The 21,645-nt window shown below is 35.2% G+C and overlaps 2 protein-coding genes across 2 annotated transcripts; one reads left to right on the top strand and one right to left on the bottom strand.

Moving 5' to 3' along the window:
• Window positions 1-5,588: 5,588 nt before the first annotated feature.
• LOC115982939 (protein NRT1/ PTR FAMILY 2.13-like) lies at window positions 5,589-10,777 on the bottom strand. The gene is made up of 4 exons (XM_031105703.1): window positions 10,447-10,777; window positions 10,084-10,301; window positions 7,595-8,166; window positions 5,589-6,581 (listed from the first exon to the last, which is right to left on the bottom strand). Exons 1-4 carry the CDS (start codon window positions 10,655-10,657, stop codon window positions 5,705-5,707), a joined length of 1,878 nt encoding a protein of 625 aa, XP_030961563.1. The 5' UTR covers window positions 10,658-10,777; the 3' UTR covers window positions 5,589-5,704.
• A 6,462-nt stretch (window positions 10,778-17,239) lies between these two features.
• On the top strand, window positions 17,240-18,289 carry LOC115981307. Its single transcript, XM_031103462.1, has 2 exons — window positions 17,240-17,915; window positions 18,024-18,289. The coding sequence occupies exons 1-2, from the start codon at window positions 17,240-17,242 to the stop codon at window positions 18,287-18,289; spliced, it is 942 nt and encodes a 313-aa protein (XP_030959322.1).
• The last annotated feature ends 3,356 nt before the right edge of the window (window positions 18,290-21,645 follow it).

Raw genomic sequence — 21,645 nt, 5'->3', positions numbered from 1 at the left:
TTTTGGAATGTATCTTCAATTCCATCTATGGTAGATGAAGAACCAAAAAAAAAGGTAAAATAAATTCAATCAAACAATTGAAAAATATAATAAAGAATGCAGCAACATAAATCATTGCATAATTAAACTAGTAAATTTAATTACCATTAATTTCAGTCCATACCCAATTTTGAGCACACATTAATGCCCCCACAGTCTTTTGATGAAGTTTACTACGATGTGGACTTAACAATCAACCACTTGTGCTAAATGATGACTCTGAGGCAACAGTTGACACTGGAATGGCAAGGATATCCCTTGCAATACATTGCAAAGTAGGATACTTTAGCCCATTAGATTTCTACCATGCCAAAATATCAAAATCCACAGTTCTTGGCATTAAATCATCCTCAAGGTAATGGTCCAACTCCAATTTAATATTCCCACCCTTTTTTTTTCTGACTAAGATATATTTCAAAGTCCATAAGGGAGTCATCAACTTGCAGATCCTCTCCCACACAAGGGCCACAAGTACCTTCCCTACCCATTCTCCCAGAACTGTAGTCACGAATCATTTCATAACAAATATCTCTAACCCTTTGAATTTCATTATCAGCTTCATCACCATAAATTATTGGAAAATAATATTCTAACAATTAAATCTTATATCTTGGGTCTAAAATGGTTGCCATGGCTATAACACCATAAATCACATTCCAATAACAATTAAATTTTTCCTACATTTTAAATGCCGTTCTCCTATTCACATCACTTGCGCTTGTAAACCAAGAATTCATAGCTATTTTTATTTCACACACCTTAGGAAAGAAAAGATTAATTGTAGGGTATGAGGTACCTAAAAATAGCTCTGTAACCTTGTGAAACACTGCAAATCTCTCACATATATTACTTGCTATCTCCCATTCGTCCTCCGTTGGAATGCACTTATAAGGTGACTCACTTATGTTCAATCGATAAAAGACATTTTGATACTTTATAGCAATAGAAAGCATGAGATAGGTAGAGTTTGAACGAGTCTTACAATCAAGGGCTAGTTCTTTGGTACATTCAACATGTGCTTGTCGGGCTGTCTCTTCAAACTTCTGCCTTCTCTTTGTTGATGCAATCCAAAATCCCACACTTTCTCAAACCTGTTCAATGCATGATCTAATTACATCCAAACCATCCTGAACAATCAAATCAAGAACATGTGCTACACAACGCATATGCAACATTGATCCACACATAAAAAGTGCACCACGTAGAAGCTTATCTAAGATCATTTTTATAACTGCATCATTGGTATTGCAATTGTCCATAGTCATAGTAGATAACTTCCTATCAATATTCCACTCCAACAAAATATCTAGAAGGACACTAGAAAACACTTCTTTCGTATGTGGAGATGGCACATAAATAAACCTTAAATGAGAAATTTAAATAATTAGAACCAACAATGATATAAGTTCATAAAACATTTGAAAAGAATTTAATTGAAACATAAAAATGAATATATACTTTAAAAAAAGTACCTTATAACTTGGCTTTGTAATCTCTACAAACCATCAATGAAATGCGCTATTACAGCCATAAACCCTCGCCTTTTGTTTTGTGAAGTCCACATATCAGTGGTAATAGAAATTCTACCTTGATTCTTATCAATTTCATGCTTTGATTTCTCCCTTTCTTTCTCATAGATGCTCAAAATGTCCTTCTTGATTGTGTTCCTAGAAACCATCCTGAACAATGGTTGAAGAGAAGTTGAATATTTTCTAAAACCAATGTGGTCAACTATAGAAAGGGGATACTCATTAAAGATGATCATACAATTTAACCCTTATTAATGTAGGGTGGGGTGGGGCGGGGCGGAGAAGGGGTGGGGTGAGTCTAAAAAGTGTAAACCCATCATCGCCCCGCCCTGTGGTGCTGGTCTAAAATCTCACCCCATCCCCACCCCACCACCTTTGCAGGGTGGGGAAAACCTGCATGGGACGAAGTGGGAAGAGGCGGGTCAAGTGGGGCGGGGCAAGGCAAAATTGCCATCCCTAAATGGGAATAATGAATTCCTAAGTTTGTTTTTTGTCCTTTGCCTATGTGGGGAAAAAAATGCTAAATAAGAAATGAAAGAGATGTGTGTGGATAAGGCTTAGTTGCAAATCTAAAACTCTAAGATAACTCACTCATTAATTATAAGCACACATCCTTACTTCATCATTAGAAATTTGAAACAAAACTACTCATAAAACCTTAAAAGGGTTCTTTCTTTTTTTTCTTTTGTTTTTTTTTGGGGGGTGGGGAGATGAGGATTGGTTGTAAAGGATGCTCGATAAAAGAAATTCTAAGGATATAATAAAATTTTACAACATTTTTATAAGATCATTGTTTTTAGTTGTGGTGGGTTTGGTTGTAATATTTACTTGAGTAAAATACTATTTTAGTGTGTAAATGTTATCAAAAGTTAGTTTTTTGTTCTTAAATTTTAAAAAATTCTTTTTACATCCTTAAATTTTATAAAGAGTTTTTTTTTTCAATAATTTAGAGACAAAAATATGAATAAAAAAAAATCAATAGTTTAAGGATAAAAACAAACTTTTGATAAAATTTAAGAACATAAAGTAAAACATATTCAATAGTTTAGGAATAAAAATTGAACTTTTCAATTGTTTAGGAACAAAAAACAAACTTTTTAAAATTTAGGATGCATGATTTGGACATAACTTATATGATATAGATGATTTGGACATGAGTTTATGTAATACTAATTTCATTTTGAATATGTTGATGATAATAATTAAATGAATGATTATTATATAAAAAAAAAATTCATATGGAGAATAAGAGGGTTTATAATTTCACATGAAATGAAATTTTTGCATTCAAATAGATTTAGTCACAATTTATGTGAATTTTGTTTACTTTTAGTTAATAGTGACTCATTAAAGGCATGAATTCACATTATTTCAGAATTTAAGGTTTTAATTAAAACTTTAAAAATTTTAGGGTTTAATTTGAAACCACCCAAGTTAAAACAAGGGACCAAATTATTTAATTTACCACAATTTTTAATAAAGTATAATCACTCGACGCAGCCACAACTTCTAAGATTCAACTTTTATTATATAATATTTTTCCCTCCTTTCCTTTGGCCTTTCCTTTGGTGGCTAGAACTATAAGGGTTTCAGGCTTTTGTGATTGTTTGGAAAAATAAAGCATCAATCATTATATATAAAAATCATTAAAATGTTCATATGAATAAGCTCCAACTCTCTTTCTTTTTGGTTTCTAATAAGAGAAATGTCAAGGATATAATTTTTTTTTCCACAACTGCTACATATCTTAGTTTTTTTTAATAGTTTATTTATCTTATTTGTTTATATTTAAAAACTTTATTTTTCTAGGTATAATTGTATTTTTATCCGCTTTCAACAAATAACAAAGAAACATCGACATGTAAGTCGATCTAAATGCACAATAGGAAAATGAACAACTGGTAATTAAAGAGCAATTTCCTTGAGTCTAACATGATATCATCCATTACTAAACAGAGAAGAAGCTAGAATTGTGGGGTAGAGATTGGGGACATGGCTTTATAGGGTCACAAAATTAGAATAGTAAGTCTACACAACTTTTTTCATAACTGTTATTTATTTTTTTTTTTATATTTATTTTTTATGAGATTCATAATTGTTAAATTGATAAATAATGTGGTAGATAATAAACTGATATTAATAATGGACCCATGTCAAAGTTGACAGTAAATTATCATCTTAGGTAATTGAAAAAACCAAAGTTTTGAATAATATTGTGCATGTATGGATTACAAGAATTCTATTGGGAAAGATTATGAGCATAATTAAGGAGAATGTGACTTAATATATGTATATATATATATATATACACACACATTCGCTTCATAATCACTTGAACTTGTGTCACTTTGATACGCTCAAATCTTAAATAAATAAATAAAAAGAATAAGACTGTATTGCATAAACTCCTCAATGATGCACGTACGAGTCACTGTCATGGCTCTACATGAAGACACTTGCTAAATAACGTGGGAGTTCAACTTTTTATTCTTTCTATACATCTTTTTGAGTTTTGGCAAGGAAAAAGATAAACCGACCATGCACATTCTCTTCGTTGCGGATTCATGATCGATCATTGCACTGGTAGATAAATACAATCCCTTCATAATCAATGTTCATATTATGAAGGATATTTTTTTATGTTTCATTGCTTTTTCTGTGCCATGTCTGCACGCATGCACATTCAAAAATATGTATAGCACCAAAAACAACCTCTCCGCAGCTAGTACAATCATTATAGTCTCTCTAACCCTTACTCATTGCCACGTTATTCCACCGCTAGATTTCGTGATTTTCGATCCAGAAGTTGGTCACTCTCATTTTGTGCCACACATTCACACACACTCAAAGCCACAATTATTGAAACGTTTTTGGCATTTTTTGCAATGTCAAATATATACTACAAACAGCCATGCCAACCAAAATAAATGTGCATGTCCTAGGTAGTGGGGCATGCGGGTACTATACTTACTTTTACATGTTACAACAATGACCTAATGTCAATAAAGTTACTTTGTTAGGACCACTGCCCGCGTGAGTTGATACTTTTTCAAGCCTTAAAGACTTGAGGAGTTCATGAACCAAAATTCAAGTGGTCCCAGTGTGGGGTTATACTGTTGATTGTCAAAAAAGAACGAAAAAAAAGAAGATGTTACTTTGTTAGGTTTTTAGTGTTGGTATGTTTCATGACACTCTCTTATAATCAAATTAAATATTTTGATTATGTTATTTTGGGTCCATTTGGATACAACTGAAAACTGAAAATACTGTAGCAAAATAATTTTTAAATGTGTGAATAGTACCGTGACACTTATTTTTAATAAAAAAATTGCTGAAAAGTAAAGTTTATGGGTCTCGTAAACAGTGCACAGTGTGCACTGTTCACGGGAAAAGTTAACAATCACGGCTTGAAAAAAAAAAAAAAAAAAAAAAACGCAAATGCAGACGTGGGAAGCACAAAATGCGCTTCCCAAACGCACACTTTATATAAAAAAAAAAAAATGAAAAAGATTAATTTACGCATTTTTCGATTAAAGGCTCACATGAGAGTGAAGACAAAGTCACTCAAGCAAGATAAGTGGTTTGTTACTTAAAACCAACTCAAGAAGATCTAAGGCTTGCTTGAGTGAGGTTGCAAGAAATAGAACATTTACTCTATGTTAGCTAAACCCCACATAACATTTTTTTCATAAGTATTGACTTGATATATATAGTGATTAAGGGTCTGTTTGGATTGAGCTTATTTTTTCCGAAACTGAAAACACGGTAGTAAAATGATTTTTTAAATGTGTGAATAGTGCCGTGGGATATATTTTTAATGAAAAAGTTGCTGAAAAGTGGAATTTGTGGGTTCGTGAACAATACACGGATGCACTGTTCACTGCTGACTTGGTCAACAATTGCGGCTGAAGAAAAAAAAAAGAAAAAAAAAGAAAAGAAAAAGGAAAACGCATACAAAACGCAAACGCCATTTTCAGTCCAATCCAAACCGCACCTAAAGTAACATCACTTTTATGTAAGTCCAACATTAATATCACCTTTATTAATTATGTACTAATTACAAGCTTAGATTACAACTAAAAGAGTTTAAGAAAACTCATAATAAAGCTACGTACGTAAAACTTAGGAGATCACATTCAGGCTTTGATCGAACTAAGTTCCACATCCACATAAGGCTCATCTTCCTTTTGCAAACTGCCCCTATAATTATAATTTTTAGCACAATATACAAAATATATCAAATTCAGGACTCCCATCCCTGCAATAACGAAGTAGTAATAATCCAATCTTCCAACGTTAATATCATTGGTCAACCAATCAGGCCTGCTTTTCGTTCTTGTGGCATGATGAACAATGGTGATCAAAATGCTACTCAGGTAGCTAGCTCCAGCAAAGGAACAAGAAAAAAATGAATTCCCAATGCTTCTCATGTGCTCAGGAAACTGCCTGTTGAAAAATTCAATCTGTCCAATGATATTGAAAGCCTCGCAAAACCCCATCAAAATAAGCTGTGGTGCTAGCCACATGACTGACATTGGTGCAACCCCTAAGGGTTGTGGGTGCAACATAGCTGAGGCCCTTCTCACCCTTTCCATCAATCCAGCTACAACCATTGATAGAATTGAAAACACAATCCCAATTCCAATTCTTTGGAGAAGTGTGATTCCACCATCATGTTTTGTGATTTTTCTAAGGGCTGGTATTAGGAATCGATCATAGAATGGGAGCCATAGCCCTATTGTGATGAATGATATGATTCCCATTGAGCCTGCTGGGATTTGGAAGTGTGGTCCAAGGTGACGATCCATTTTAAGGGCTTGTGACACAGTGAATGTTCCTTGTTGTGTCATTGAAATGAGGCTAATGATTCCAGCAGACCAAATTGGGATGATTCTAATCAAGCATTTGACCTCTTCGACCTGCTGTATGGCGCAGAGCCTCCATGGATTCACACAAGTCCCATCGGGCTTTAGTTCATCCTCTTCTAATACCATTGCAGCTTTGTTTAAGAATCTGAGGAAATGAATTAGTTAGTGAATTTAATTACATAAGCAAGCAAATTACATATGGCACAACTTCAAAATTGGACTTACTAACATATATGATAGATGTCCTATTCTTATTTACCAAGTTTACTTCACTAATGCTTAATTTTTTTTCCTAATTCATTTAGTCTTAAAAAACGACCCATACACAAGCAGCTAGTATTTTGTAACAATTGCATATACAACATCTCATTTACATATGATTAGATCTCACACTTGTATGTAATTGTTACACAAGATAATAAATCTTTCGTTCACATGTCAAAACAAAACTAAAATGTTGTTGGGTGACAATTAACACCATTTATTAAATTCATAACTTTTTTAATAATTCAAACTTTTAAGATAAGTGATAGTTTATTCTAGTATCGATGCAATGATATGAGTTAAATATTTTTTTTTTGGGAGAATCAAGATAAAACAATAGTCAAAATGATTAAAATTGTAATTTTCTAAATAATAAAAGGTTTTGGAACAATGAATAGTTTCTTTTTAGGAATTTACTAATAGTTTACTATATTACAAAAATGTAAAATCTATTTTTAAAACCCAGCCATACGTTACGTTAGTTCTAGAAGCAAGTAACAGTAACTCCACTTAGTTCACTGAATCTTAGACCAAAAAATAATAATAATAATAATGAATTGGTAACGGATTCTTTTTATTAAAAAAAGGTCTATCATAATTCACAATTGGTGTGGGCATGGGGCTAGTATATGGTGTACAGTGTGGGGCCTATCTGTGTGTGAGAGACCTGACATATATCCCGAGTATAAGATATAATTTTCAGTGGGCATGACGCAAGAACAAATAAAACTCAAGGGTCCTCAATTATTATCTGACATCAAACATGGAAAAACAAGCCACCCCGCAGCTTTTGAAATATAATCAGTGAGTTTTTTAAGCTTTCACAAAGATCATTGTACCATCAACCAATTAATATACAAGTTAGAAAAATCTTTTGTGATAGAGATGCATTACCTACAATTGTTGGTGAGAGGAAGCTTTGTCAATACAATCCCCTTCAGTGGAGGATCATAAAAGATTGGACCTACTTCACTATCCAATGGAAGCTTAATCCCACGCTTCTTATAAGCTGCAGAAAGAACTTGAAAAATACCAGAAAGTGGGCTTCCTTCTGCTTTGACATGCACATAAATCTTTGTTCCAATGAAGAATAATATGATTGAGAACAACATGCACAAGCTTGGCATGCCAAAGCCAATGACCCAGCTAACAGAGTCTTGGATATAAACCACAACAGTTTGAGTGAACAACAAGATCACTGTGAATGTGGTGTAGTACCAATTGAAGAAGCTGTTGATTCCTTTTCTTCCTTCATCAGAATTTGGATCAAACTGGTCCACACCAAAAGGAATGCTACATGGCCTAACCCCACCTGAGCCTATGGACAAAAAGCCAAGACCCATTATTAGAATACCCAGTTGAGCTTTGGTTGGACCTATGCATTGACCCAATTTTTGCACTTGTTTGGTGCATTGGGGAGGATGAAGCTCTGGCAGCCAGGCCGTCAAAGTCACAGTCAGCATTCCCTGTTGAATTGTGAATTATTGTTGATCAAAATTGTTAAAAGCTAGTATAATTTTGTGTATTAAACTATTTCACAGAAAGATTTGTATGAAGACTTGAAGTAAAACTACTTTAATGATGAAAGTGACATATGATATACTTGATTAATTGGCACTATAGGATATGTACATCAATAAATAAATGCATGTGAAATTACTCGGTTTTTATTCAACAACTACTATTCTCTGGAATTTTGTACATATTCAATGATGTACAGGCTATTTTTAAGAGATTGTTGGGACTAATCAATATTTTTTTTTTTGGGTAAAATAATCAAGGTGTCATTTAATAAAGGAAAAATAAATAAATACGAAAAATGATATAAAACTGACTCTAAAGTGTATAAAGCTGACAAAATACTGACATAGAGACAAAAATTTTCACGCAAAATTTTGCGTTACTGGATACCTTACTGTGCCTATTAACACAACCCAATAATCAATACCTTTTAGTATCATGCACTTAAATCTACCTCAGAAAAAGCACCATTTAATTAATTACATTTAATTTTTTTTTTTTTTTTTTTGTAGTTGATGTGTCTCATAGTTAAAGAAGTGAAGAACTAAATTAAATTGTTACTATCGTTATTCTTTATATAGATTTTTAAGTGTTGCAGGGGTATTCAAATCATATATAGAGGACTTTAATGAATTTTACTTTTATTTATTTATTTATTTTTTGACAAGAGGACTATATTGAATTAAAACACCAGAAAGTTCTATCTAACCAAAACAACAATAACAAACTAACCATACTCACTATTAAAGTAGTCCAACTTGGTGACACCTAGTTGGGACTCTATAGTCTATTCTGGACAATGTATTATTAATGAGTCACATATGCATATTAAATATAATTGACCAAACAATTCATTATGTTTTTGCGAAGCTACCGTAATAATATCAACCATCCAACTGGGTCCACGAGAAAGCAAAAGGTTAGCTTGTACCAGAATTTTTCTTTCTACAGTTCCATATCATGCACCACAAAATCGAATTTTGGCGGTAGAGAGGTGACAGAGCCAACTCTTGAGGTTTCACTATCAACCAAAACAAAAATGAAAAAGATGTATTTGTAGTTACATCCACTGCGTTAAATACCATACATGTGTAGATAACTGTCGCACACCCTAGTATTTGCCACCTAAACAAATTAAATATGTCTCTTCCACATAAATCATGACGATTTGGAGGGTCCTCCAATAACATTTAGCATTTACCAAATTAACACTCGTAAATGAGAGAGTGAGCGGAATCACCACCGATAATAGGCTCAAAGTGGTACCTCCTCTTGCCATGAGGACTTAGGGGGGTTTTTCATGGGCTCTCTAGTTCGAGCTTCGAGGGTGAGATTGGGGTGAGGTTTAGATATTAAGATATCTGAACTTACGTATAAAAAAAAAAAAAAAAGTGAGAAAAAGAAAATTGTAACTTATAATAGAGATACTAAGTCAACCTTATTATGACTTAAATTAACAATTGAATATTATTATGTGACTATATAACTTTTTGATATACAACATTTTTAATGAATTATATTTATACATGTCTTTAACCAGTAAAACTTAGACTCGCCTTCAACCAATAAAACTTGTAATAACTTTAATATATAACATTTTAATGAATAATGTTTATATTGGTCTTTAACCGGTAAAACTTGGACTGAACTTCTTATAACTTTGGTACAAAACCTTTCTAAACCATGTTTGTACTCGCCCTTACAAGTAAAACCTACTAGTAAAACCTAGAACTTAATCGCTAAAATCAATTGTCGGATAATTCAAAGACATTACCCCTAGCCGGCTGAATAGTTTATGCTCATGCCCATGAGCTTTGGTATACCTATTACAGGATATAATTTCTAAAAGAGGGGGGACATACTAAAAATAATGCGAAGGATCCAAAAGCAATAGTCCTGAAGCGGCCCACATAGGAATCAGAGATGAAGGCACCAAGCAAGGGTGCAAAATTTGAGACACCAGCCCATAGGTTAAGAATATTGGCTGCAGAAACTTGATTCATGTGAAGCTCTCTGGTCAAATACACCATAAAGTTCGCCAACAATCCAAAAGATGCCATCCTTTCAAACGTTTCATTTCCTGCACATCAAAATATATATAACGGCAACACCTTTTCTGTCAGATCTCATTCATTCCTTACTGTGTCTATTTGTTTGTATTTGTGTGTGCGTGCGTGTGTGTGTGTGTGTGTGTGAGAGAGAGAGAGAGAGAGAGAGAGAGAGACCTAAGATGAAGGGCATAGCCTTCCAACCACCAGGCTTTCTTTGCTTTGTATCTGAATCTGATAAGACTTTGCCATCCCTTTGTTGTTGTTGTTGCTGCTGTTCCTTTGATGATGATGATAATCTTGAAGGTATGATTGGTAAGCATTTCATGTTGCAGAATGACCAAGATGATGAGCTTGCTGACTGTTGCTTCGTAACCTCAAGAGCCATTACTACTATATTTCTGATTTAGACTACTTTTTTATTATCTTTAGCACTCCTTTCAAGTCACATAGAGGCGCTCACTTTGATGAGGTTTGAGTTAAGGCAAGAATGTATAACCTATATATAGCACAAATATGTATGTAGGGAAGAGGTGTTGTGGGTGGGGATGATATTAAATGGGTGACGAAATTTAGTCAGACACAGTAAAAATATTTTCTAAGAGCATTAGCAATAATGGTGCTAAATAGTTATATAGTTATTTTTATCTCCACTAAATATCAAAATGTATCTTGCAATAGTAGAACCAAAGTTATATTTTTTGGCTCTACAGCTACAGTGCATAGCTACTTTTGGTAGTACACTGTAGTTGAAAGGTAAATTTTTTTATTTTATTTTGTGTTCACACTGTATTTGTCTCTCTCCTCACTACCTCAGTGTCTTTCCTAATGTCCACCATGTGTTCACACTACTTTTAGTTGTGGTTATGTTTTGGTGGTTGAATAAAATATTATTTTATTATAGTATTTATATTATTTTATTGTGTTAATAGCTAAAATAAAACCATTACGGTTGGATGTGAGAAAATAAAACAGATAAAGTGAACTTTTATAGTGCTAAAAAGCTAAAAATTTGGCTTAGTGGATGCTTTAAGGTAGGAGTTAGACGTGTGTCATTTGCTGTTGCTTCCTTTCAGCTTCAGGTCATCACATGCAAAGACAAAAGGTGTTGAAACTGAAAGTGTGTTTTTCATCTGGGTGGTCTACCACGTTGTGGTCAGTGGACTGTGGATGGCATATTGGCTTGGACCACCAATTTTACCCAAACATTTTCACTCTGATGGTGAACTTTTTAACCATTATTAATCATGGTAGTATTCCCCTTAAAGAAGTGATAAGCTGACAATATTTTTACAACAAATTTTAAGTAGTAAGTTGTTTTTTATTCTAATTTAAATTCTCATAATTAAAAGTGGGTTCTAATTAGCTCAATTGATAAATCATCTAATGGTTGAATAAGTGATCCGAGATTCAATCTCCGCCTATATTATAAACCGATTGGTGTTTTGATCTGATAATAAAACACTATCATTAGAAACGACGCTTTGTCTAAAAAAAAATCATTATTAAAATTATTTTCATGTAATAATCAATAACAATATATTATTTAAGATTTATAGTAAAAATATAATAAATAAAGTGATTCTCAGTCTTCTCCTAGAAGCTATAGGTAGAACGTGGAATTCAAACTTGCAGACAGGATATATCATGAAGGATTCCGATATCATAGATAGGGCTTTGATTGATTGATTATGTACCATATAAGTTGATTCTCAAAAAAAACAAAAAAACAAAAAAAGAAGTATCATATAAGTCGGTACCACAGGTCCGTTTAGATACGTTTAGATACAACTTATTTTGTTGAAAACTGAAAATTGAAAATACTGTAGCAAAATAATTTTTAAATGTGTGAATAGTACCGTGGGACCCATTTTTAATAATTTTTTCTGAATAAAGTGGTTGTGGGTCCCATGAATAGTACGTGAATAATGTGTGAACAGTGCGTGAATAGTAACTTTGTCTACTACCTAAAAACGCGTGCATAAAAAAAAAGGAAAACACTAAACGTAGACACGCTGGCTTTTTTAGCTGGATCCAAACGGTCATCACCTGTTCAACTGATGGAACATTAATAATTTCGCTTATTTCTTTTTTTCTTTTTTTGGAGAAGAAGAGAAGATTTTTTTTTTTTTTTTTTTTTTTGGCTTCTTTTTGGTAAATTGAACTTAACACATTATTTAATCATATTTTTCCATTTTTGTGATAATTCCAACCTGTTTTGGTCACAAAAGTTGCAAACTTAAAAACGGAACTAGAAAATGCCATCTAATATTAAAATTGCAAATTATTGTGATATTGATTGTTCTTGAAATTTCTCATCTTATCCAGTATTCATATTCAAAGATTATTAATATAGGTTGGTTATTATTTATTTTGAGTAATAATGATTTTACGTTTGTTTTATAAAAAAAAAAAAAAAAAAAATTAGATACATTTTTTTTTTTTTTTGGTAAAAGTTTTTTAGATGCTATATGATTTGAATTTATGACATATGTGTCATGATAATTAATTTTAACTAAATCAAGATATCAATGAGTTTCTTTTAGTGTAGACGAGATTCAATATAATGTCACTTTTTTTTTTTTTTGCACTCCATATCATGTCACTTATTATAGTATATTTAGATTATTTTTTGTAGTAAAGTACTCCCTCTGTCCCACTTTGTTTGTCCTGTTTGAAAAGTCAAACTTTTTAAGAGAATATCATTTATTATTTTGTCTACCTTTTAAAAATGTATAAGTTTCCAAAACTATTCTTAAATAAATTTATCAAAAAATTGAATTAGTAAATTAATAGGGGTACAATAGGAATATTAGTAAATTAATGACTTTTATTTTTAGAAATAGGACAATATTTTGGGACATCTCAAAATGGAATAGAGGACAAACAAAGTGGGACGGATGGAGTATTTTGTTGCCGAATAATAGATCTAAGGTTTTTTGGGAAAATCAAAAAAGAAAATATCCTGAAAGTTTATTTTCAATTATAAATTAAATCCTAAACTTTTTAATTTCACCATTTTAAACCCTATACTTTATAAGTTATGACAATATAATCTCCACTATCCATATTTATTAAAAATCACATTCTAATGGAGCAATTTATTTGGTAGGAGGAATATTTTCCTTAGCACCTACTATACCTAAACAACACAATTTTGTCGTGTATGGTTTGAGTTTTTCTCCTCATGAGAGAGAGAGAGAGAGAGAGAGAGAGAGAGAGAGAGAGAGAGAGAGAGAGATATGATACAAACCCTTTCATCCAATAGAGAAGGGTTAGTTTTTCATGTTATCTAAGAGTTGAAAATTGGATTTTTCAACGGATTTTTGTGTTGTCGAAGGGTTAATAATGAAACTAATTAAGCTTGTCATAATCTTTTATTTTCGATGTGTCCAATGCTAACTACTCTTTGATATATATTTCTAATTGGAATGCTCTGTTTGTTTCAATGGAAAATCATATGTAAAGATAGTTTTTCGTGTTTTATACTATTTGGTAGTATTAGAAAAACAGAAAAAACATTGGGTCCGAAACTGGCGTAAAACCAGTGTTTTACGCCAGCCAATGAGACCACGCCACGTCATATATTTAATATTATTCTATTCTCTTTTTCCCTTTTCTCTCTCATATGACTGTTATCCTTCTCCCTTTTCCTTTTTGTTTTATCCTCTTCTCTCTTCTCAGACAACTCTCGTCACTCTCCTCCCTCTCTTAGGCATCTCTCCATTCTTTTGTCCCTTTATCTTCGATGGTGGTGGTTGTGATTCCTGAGGATTTAGATGATGGTGGCAGAACGTGATGGTGCTAGCTGTTGTGGTGGTGGATCGCGGTGGTTGGGTTCGTAAATCCTCCATTTTTTTTTTTCCTGTTTTGAGCTCTCCCTCTCTGCATTTTTCAGCCAAACACCTCAAGTAAATTCATTTTCGCATTGATTAAACCAAAATTTCTTTATTTTGGGTTGATTTTTGGTGGTGGTAGGTTGGGTCGTGGGTTTGTTTGATTAATGGGTTATGGATGGTGGCTATGGCTTGGCTTTGCTGGGTCGATTTTCTATTGATTTGTGTTAGAGGGACAAAAGAATGGAGAGATGCCTAAAAGAGGGAGGGGAGTGATGAGAGTTGTTTGAGAAGAGAGAAGAGTGCAAAGAGAAAAGAGGAAAAAAAAAAAAAAAAAAAAGGAAAAGGGAGAAGGACAACAGTCATATGAGAGAGAAAAGGGAAAAAGAGAATAAAATAATATTAAATATATGACGTGGTGTGGTCTCATTAGCTAGCGTAAAACACTGGTTTTACGCCAGTTCCGGACCCAATGCTTTCTCTTATAAAAAATGAGTCAAAGGAAAACTATTTTTAGTCAATATAAAAAGTATGACTTATTTTTAGATATTGTTTTTCAAATTTTTTTTTTTTTGAAAAACGACTTTAATTCACAGCAAGCTAAATAAAGGAAGTTATTAGATTCTTTTTCAACTCATTTAAAGTTGCTACCAAACATAAAAAGTATGACTTATTTTTAGAGATTGTTTTCCACTAATTTTTTTAGAAAAACAACTTTATCTCACAGCAAGCTAAATAAGGGAAGTTATGAGATTTTTTTTCAATTCATTTAAAGTTGCTACCAAACATAGGAAAATGAGATAGTTTTATAGAAAATACTTTTTGAAAAATGACTCATTTTCTAGAAAACATCATTGCTGAATCAAACAAAGCAGAAGTATCTGTTAATTCCATTATAACGAATGGGAACAAATGATTTTAGTTAGGATAGTTACAGGTCCATTTTCAAAATATTTTTACTTTCTATTATTGTTTTGCTAGAGCTTTCCTCATTCCTTTTATTAAACATAATGATGCAATTTGAGTGTAATGGGTGCCAGTGAAAATTTTCACCCATTATATAGGTTGCTCTGTTTGTGGTTTTTTATACGGGCAAAGGTTTAGATTATTATGACTGATGGGACTGACGAATTCAACCTCCTTGAATGACCTCACCAAGACCAACAAGTTTGTCCTTTGCAACGAGCTAACCACATGTCCATATCACTGACGAAAGTAACAAAGCCATTTAATGCAACCAATAATGTCCCAAGCGGTTATAAGACCAGCTGTACAGACTGTTAGAAGCCTTATTAAGGCCCACATTACTGAGCATGAAACGTTGCCAAGAGAGACATTAAAGCCACATTAACTACTACAACGGCTAGGGGTTGTGGAAACATATATAAAACCTTCACAGCTCTAATATAAGGTACATAGACACACCAAAAAGCACTGCTAGTTATTTTGATACTCTGTTATTTCCCAAAAGCTTTCTTATACTGACTTTGGCATTGGAGACGTTGTGGCAGACACCACACCGGTGACCACCTTAAGGGAACTATCTTATCCTTCTCACGGTGACATTGACGAACATTCGGCTTCATCTGGATGTACTTACAATAACTGACGAATCTGCATTTCATCAGTTTGGTGCCGTTTGTGGGGACGACATTCTTTCGTACTCAGGTTCGAAAACGTAGTTTCCAATCAACCTCTACATTCAGATGGAGTCCAACTAGGATTCAGCAACCTTAGCTCAGCAAGTCCAAGCTCTTGCGGCCACCGTCAAAGAGCTCACTAGAAAAAATCAGGAAATGAGGCTACGACTTCAACAGGAGGAGAACCAGTCCAGAGCCAACCAGGAGGATGAAGGAAATAGCCATAAAAGAAGTGACCGTCGAGGACCTACTACTCCGGATGAACAAAACTCAGATCTTCTGAGAGAGATGATGAAGGAGATGGACAAACTGAGGAACGCCATTAAGGGGAAAACGGACCAAAGGCTGGATAGAATGGTCAGGGCAACAAACTCGCCCTTCACTACAACGGTCTTGGAATGCCCAATGCCTTTGAAATTTCAATTGCCTCAGTTTGAACCATTTGACGGACTGAAGGACTCCCAGGACCACCTCAACACCTTCATGACGACGCTAGGCCTTTAACAACCTCTTGACGAGATACTATGTCGTTCCTTCCCCACCACTCTTAAAGAAGCAGCAAGGGAGTGGTTCACAAAGTTGCCAATTTCGTCCATTGACAGCTTCGAGCAGTTGAGCAACGCCTTTTTACGCCACTTTGTTGGCGGACAACACCCTAAGAGGCCAGCGGATCACTTACTCCCCATTAGACAAGGGGAGAAAGAAATCCTGAGGTCGTACGTGAAACACTTTACTAAGGAGACCTGGAAGTAGACGAAGCTAATGACAAGGTGCAGTTGACGACCTTTAATGTGGGGCTAAAGTCCAAAGAGTTCGTGGTTTCACTAGTGAAGAATCCTCCAAAGATGATAGCAGAGATGCTTCTAAAGGTATAGAAGTACATGAACTTTGAAGATGCATTAGCCACCATAAAGGACGTAGAAAAGCTAGGAGACACGAAGAAAGGAGGACGATCGTAAAGGACAAAAAAAGGAGCGTCTATATCGTCGGACCAATGACGGGGGTAAAAGGAAAGACGAAAAAACCCATCGAACGATAAAATTCACTCATTTAGTTATGTCTGTTGACAAAATTTTGGCGCAGATTAAGGATGAGCATTACCTCAAATGGCCAAGGCCATTACATTCGTTCCCTAATGTCCGTGACAAGAAAAAGTACTGCCCATTCCACAAGGATCACGACCACTACACAGAGGATTGCAGGGACCTAAAGGAATAAATAGAGGAGTTTATACGGAAAGGGAAACTGCATAAGTATGTGAAAAAGGGGGAATCCAGTAGATTTAGAGATGATAACAAGAACCAACGAGAATTTTCACCCAATGACGAGGATCGCACGTCCCAGCGCCCACCAAATGTGATTGGAGAGATCAAGATGATCACAGGTGGCCTATCCACGAGTGGGTCGTTCAAATCCCTCAAGAAAGCGTATCAGAGGCAAGTGAACAGCATCCACAGGATGCCCCCATTTAAACAAAGACGGATGATTTGAGACATGTGTTTCTCAGAAGAAGATGTTAAGGGGGTGCAGCAATCTCATGATGATCCTTTGGTCATAATGCTCATGATAGAAGGATTCAATACTAGGAGAATCCTTATGGATAATGGTAGCTCGGTAGAAACCATCTACCTCTCCGCTTTCCAACAGCTGAAACTAGATCCAAGAAGGCTGCGCCTATTTGACTCTCCCCTCGTAAGTTTTAATGAAGACAAGGTGTATCCCAAAGGCATAGTGACGCTGACGGTGACAGTGGGGACTTACCCGAGACAGTTGACTCGCCAGCTGGACTTTTTAGTGGTAGACTGCCCTTCATCTTACAATGTGATCATCGGGAGACCTACTCTTAACCGCTGGAAGGCAGCCACGTCTACTTATTACTTGAAGGTAAAGTTCCCAACAGAGAATGAGGTGGGCGAGGTAAAAGGAGATCAAATATTAGCTAGGGAATGCTACCAAGCAGTGTTAGCGGCAAAAGAAAACCATACATGGATGATCGAGGAGAAGGAGGAAGATAAAGTGGAAGCCTTGGAGACAGTGGAGTTGGTCGAAGGCAAGACAGCAAACACAACCAGAATAGGGACGATACTAAGTCCCGAGATGAAGACGAGATTCATCCAGTTCCTTAAAGAGAACCTGGATGTCTTCGCATGGAGTTACAAGGACATGCCAGGTATATCTCTAAAAGACATCCAACATAAACTAAGTGTGGATCCGAAGATGAAGTCCGTTCAGCAAAAATGACGAGTCTTCACTCTAGAATGGAATCAAGCAATTACAGACAAAGTTAACAAGTTGTTATCGACTGGCTTTATTCGGGAGGTTTACTATCCAGAGTGGCTCGCTAACGTCGTCATTGTGAAGAAAGCGAATGAGAAATGGAGAATGTGCGTGGACTTCATAGACCTGAATAAAGCTTGCCTAAAAGATAGTTTCCCTCTGCCAAAGATAGACCAGCTGGTGGATTTTACTGCCAGGCATAGGTTACTGACGTTCATGGATGCCTTCTCAGGGTACAACCAGATAAAAATGGCCGAAGAGGGCTAGGAGAAAACCACTTTCATCACGAGTTAGGAGCTCTACTGCTACCAAGTAATGCCCTTCGGGCTGAAAAATGCAGGAGCAACTTACCAGAGGTTAGTGAACAAAATGTTTAGCAAACAGATCGGGAGAAATATGGAAGTATACGTGGATGACATGCTCATCAAGATCAAGGAGGAGTCTGCCCATCTAGACGACCTCAAGGAAACATTTGCCATACTTAAACAGTACCAGATGAAGTTGAACCCCAGCAAGTGCGTCTTTGGAGTAGTCTCGGGGAAGTTCCTGAGATTCATGGTATCCCAAAAGGGGATAGAAGCAAACCCGGAGAAGATACAAGCCATACTCAATATGACATCACCCAAGATTGTCAAAGAAGTCCAAAAGCTCACAAGAAGGATAACAGCACTTAACAGGTTCGTTTCTAAAGCAACGGACAAATGCTTGCCCTTCTTCAAGACACTGAAGCAAGCTTTTGCCTGGACTGACAAGTGTGAGATAGCGTTTCAAGAACTCAAGCGCTACTTGAGCAATCCACCCCTCCTAAGTCCGTCCAAGGAAGAAGAAAATCTATATTTGTATTTGATAGTATCAACCACAGCCATGAGTGCAGCCTTGATTTGAAAAAAGGACAAGAAACAACTCCCAGTTTACTACGTCAGTCAAGCTTTCCAAGGAGCAGAAGCTAGGTATCCCAAGATCGAAAAGATTGCATTTGCACTGATAGTAGCTTCACGCAAGTTGTGACTGTACTTTCAGGCGAACCCCATCCTGGTAATGACGGACCAATCCATCAGGAAGTCCATGAACAAACTCGAGGCAGCTGGGAGAATGGTCCAATGGGCAATCGAGCTTAGCCAGTTCGATATCGAGTACTACCCTAGGACATTTAATTAATTAATTACTTTTATGCCATTTCAAGTTTAAACATCCATGTATCTATCTTTATTTCCATTTTCTTCTTCTTCTTCTTCTTCTTCTTCTTCTGTTTATTTATTCTTTCAATCTTTGCCTCGATTTCAATTGTTTTGAATGGTGTTATTGTTGACTGCAATCCTTGGGGATAATAAATTTCAACATCTAGAATCAATTCTATAGTTTGCTTTCTGTGTCGCTGACTATATATATATAGTAATTTCATATTTTTATAAGATAAGTTTCTTGATTTCAATTACAGTATTCCTATATTCGACATTTTTTTTAATATTAAATTTTATGCCCTTTGGCATTTGTTGTGGGACGGGGGGTAGTTTGAGTTGAAAATTTGTATGAGAACAAATAGACTGCAGTTTAGGTGTTTTGTCTAATTTTTGATGTCTGTATCTGATGATTTCAACAGTCAGGCATGTGGGCATGCTCAGACATCAGGGCAAATATATTTTGCATATAATTTATGATTTTGTTAAGATTGTAAGAAGGAATTTCAAAAAGTCAGGGGGGCCATGATCGCCCAGCCCCCCTAGCTCCACTAGTACTCTTCTTTGGGAGTATCTTCTCTCTCACACTAGAATTGAGCTAAAATGCTCAAAATTTCCTCATTAAGAATAAAGTCTGCAATAGCTATTAGGAAAAAAAAGTCAAATATTATGCAAAAATATAAAATATAATAAATAAAAAATTTTAAAATTATCTAAATTAAAAAAAGTTCATAAAACTCTCTCATTATCAATGAGATCCAAAAGTTGCTTTCCAATTAGGTTCACAATATTAAATTGTGAGATTTCAAAGCTAGTAGCACCTCCTAATATGTTACATGGAATGGTGATTCTATACCTCTAAACTAATTAGCAAAATATCTCTAAAACCGTTTAAAAATCCAATATTCTTATTCCAAATACGATACATCTCCTCATCAAAAAACTCTGAAAATCCTTCTCCCTTCCACTTAGGGTAGTCTATTTTATAGAATTCCTTCTCAGGTAGAAAACTAACTTAAAACCACTTTCCTTCGCAAGTTGGATATCACAACTCATTCTTGCAAATGAATTAGACACCGTATAACAGTGTATTCTAATCCATTCAAGCCCTACACTTCAAGTAACTTATCTCTTAGCTTCTTTAGAGTTTTGTTAATCTCTATATCCTTCAAAACCTTATTTGGACCAAGTTTTTGAGGGATATGAAGCGTATACAAACTAAATATGAAAATCCTTCAGACCATATCAATTTGTAACTAACTTCGCCCATCGGCAAGTGGGCATCACATCTAACTCCACAATGTCAACAATATCTTTTTATTTTTTATTTTTTATCAATAGAAGACCATGATGAACCACAACATAATAGGTAGCAAGCTTGATTGACCACTACAAACCTGATACCAGCCAACTTTTTCCCAAATTTGCTTGATATCTCTACACCATAGCATCCATAAGATAAGAAGTATCTCGCAAAATCTCTTGGGATTTGCAATAGAAAGCAAATAGCATGTGTAAGCCTTTTTAAGCCTAAAAAAATATGTAAGAAAAAAGAGCACACAGGCCATGTGCTAGAAGTAGGGCTGTCCACTGGAAACAGAAAACCGACCCACTTGCCTAAACCACCTTAGCTGACCTGAAAACTGGCCAACCCGATGCCGGTGACAGTCGGCGGCGGGTCTTCGCCACCAAAAACTGACTTAGGTGGGTCGGATGGCAAGTTTTCTTCTCCAAAACCCGATGAACCTGATCTGACCAACGAAACCCGTGAAAGAAGGCCGGATCTACCTAAATCCATTCCGATCCGGTGAAGATTTGGTTGTTTTTGGTTAGATCCAGCGATGAGATGGAAGTTTTAACTCAAATCTAGGCTTGAGGTGGTGGTTTTTCCTTCGATCCCGTGGTTGTCACATAGATCCGAAGAAAAATTAACAAATCTAGCGAAGACTCGGTGAAGATCTGGCGATGAGATGGAAGTTTTTGCTAGAATCTGGGCTTGAGGTGGTTTTTTGCTTCGATCCCGTGGTTATCACACAAATCCGAAGAAAAATCAACAAATCTAGTGAGGATTCGGCAAAGATCTGGAGGTTGAAACTCACTCTGACTTCAACCAACCCAACCATTGTCCACTGGAGATTGATCCGACTCAACCCCAGGTTGTCAGCGGCGGGTCGTTCAACCTCCCACCTGATGTGAGCGGGTTGGTTTCGGGTTGGGCCCAAAATTGACCCGAACCGACCCATGGACACCCCTAACTAGAAGCAACAAGGAAAAAACTACATAACAATCAAAATACAAAACTCAAGCATATTTTTGTAAAGAAAAATCAAGTATATCATAGGTATTATTACTTTTATTTCTTTACATGATATGCTTGATTGATTTTTGTACTTTGCTTGTTATTTAGTTTTTTTTTTAAAAAATATTTTTTTAGGTTCAAAAAGT

The sequence above is a fragment of the Quercus lobata genome, chromosome 3 (assembly GCF_001633185.2).
Source record: "Quercus lobata isolate SW786 chromosome 3, ValleyOak3.0 Primary Assembly, whole genome shotgun sequence".
Lineage (NCBI taxonomy): Eukaryota > Viridiplantae > Streptophyta > Magnoliopsida > Fagales > Fagaceae > Quercus > Quercus lobata.
Note: the sequence above shows the minus strand (reverse complement) of the source record. Positions and strands in the feature narration are given on the sequence as shown.

Coding starts and splice junctions, on each gene's coding strand:
- LOC115982939 (XM_031105703.1), bottom strand. CDS start 10,657: ATGGCTCTTGAGGTTACGAAGCAACAGTCAGCAAGCTCATCATCTTGG. Junction 10,302..10,446: donor GGCTATGCCCTTCATCTTAG/GTCTCTCTCTCT, acceptor TTTGATGTGCAG/GAAATGAAACGTTTGAAAGG. Junction 6,582..7,594: donor CCTCTCACCAACAATTGTAG/GTAATGCATCTC, acceptor TCATTTCCTCAG/ATTCTTAAACAAAGCTGCAA.
- LOC115981307 (XM_031103462.1), top strand. CDS start 17,240: ATGTGTTTCTCAGAAGAAGATGTTAAGGGGGTGCAGCAATCTCATGAT. Junction 17,916..18,023: donor GAGTTACAAGGACATGCCAG/GTATATCTCTAA, acceptor AAGCAATTACAG/ACAAAGTTAACAAGTTGTTA.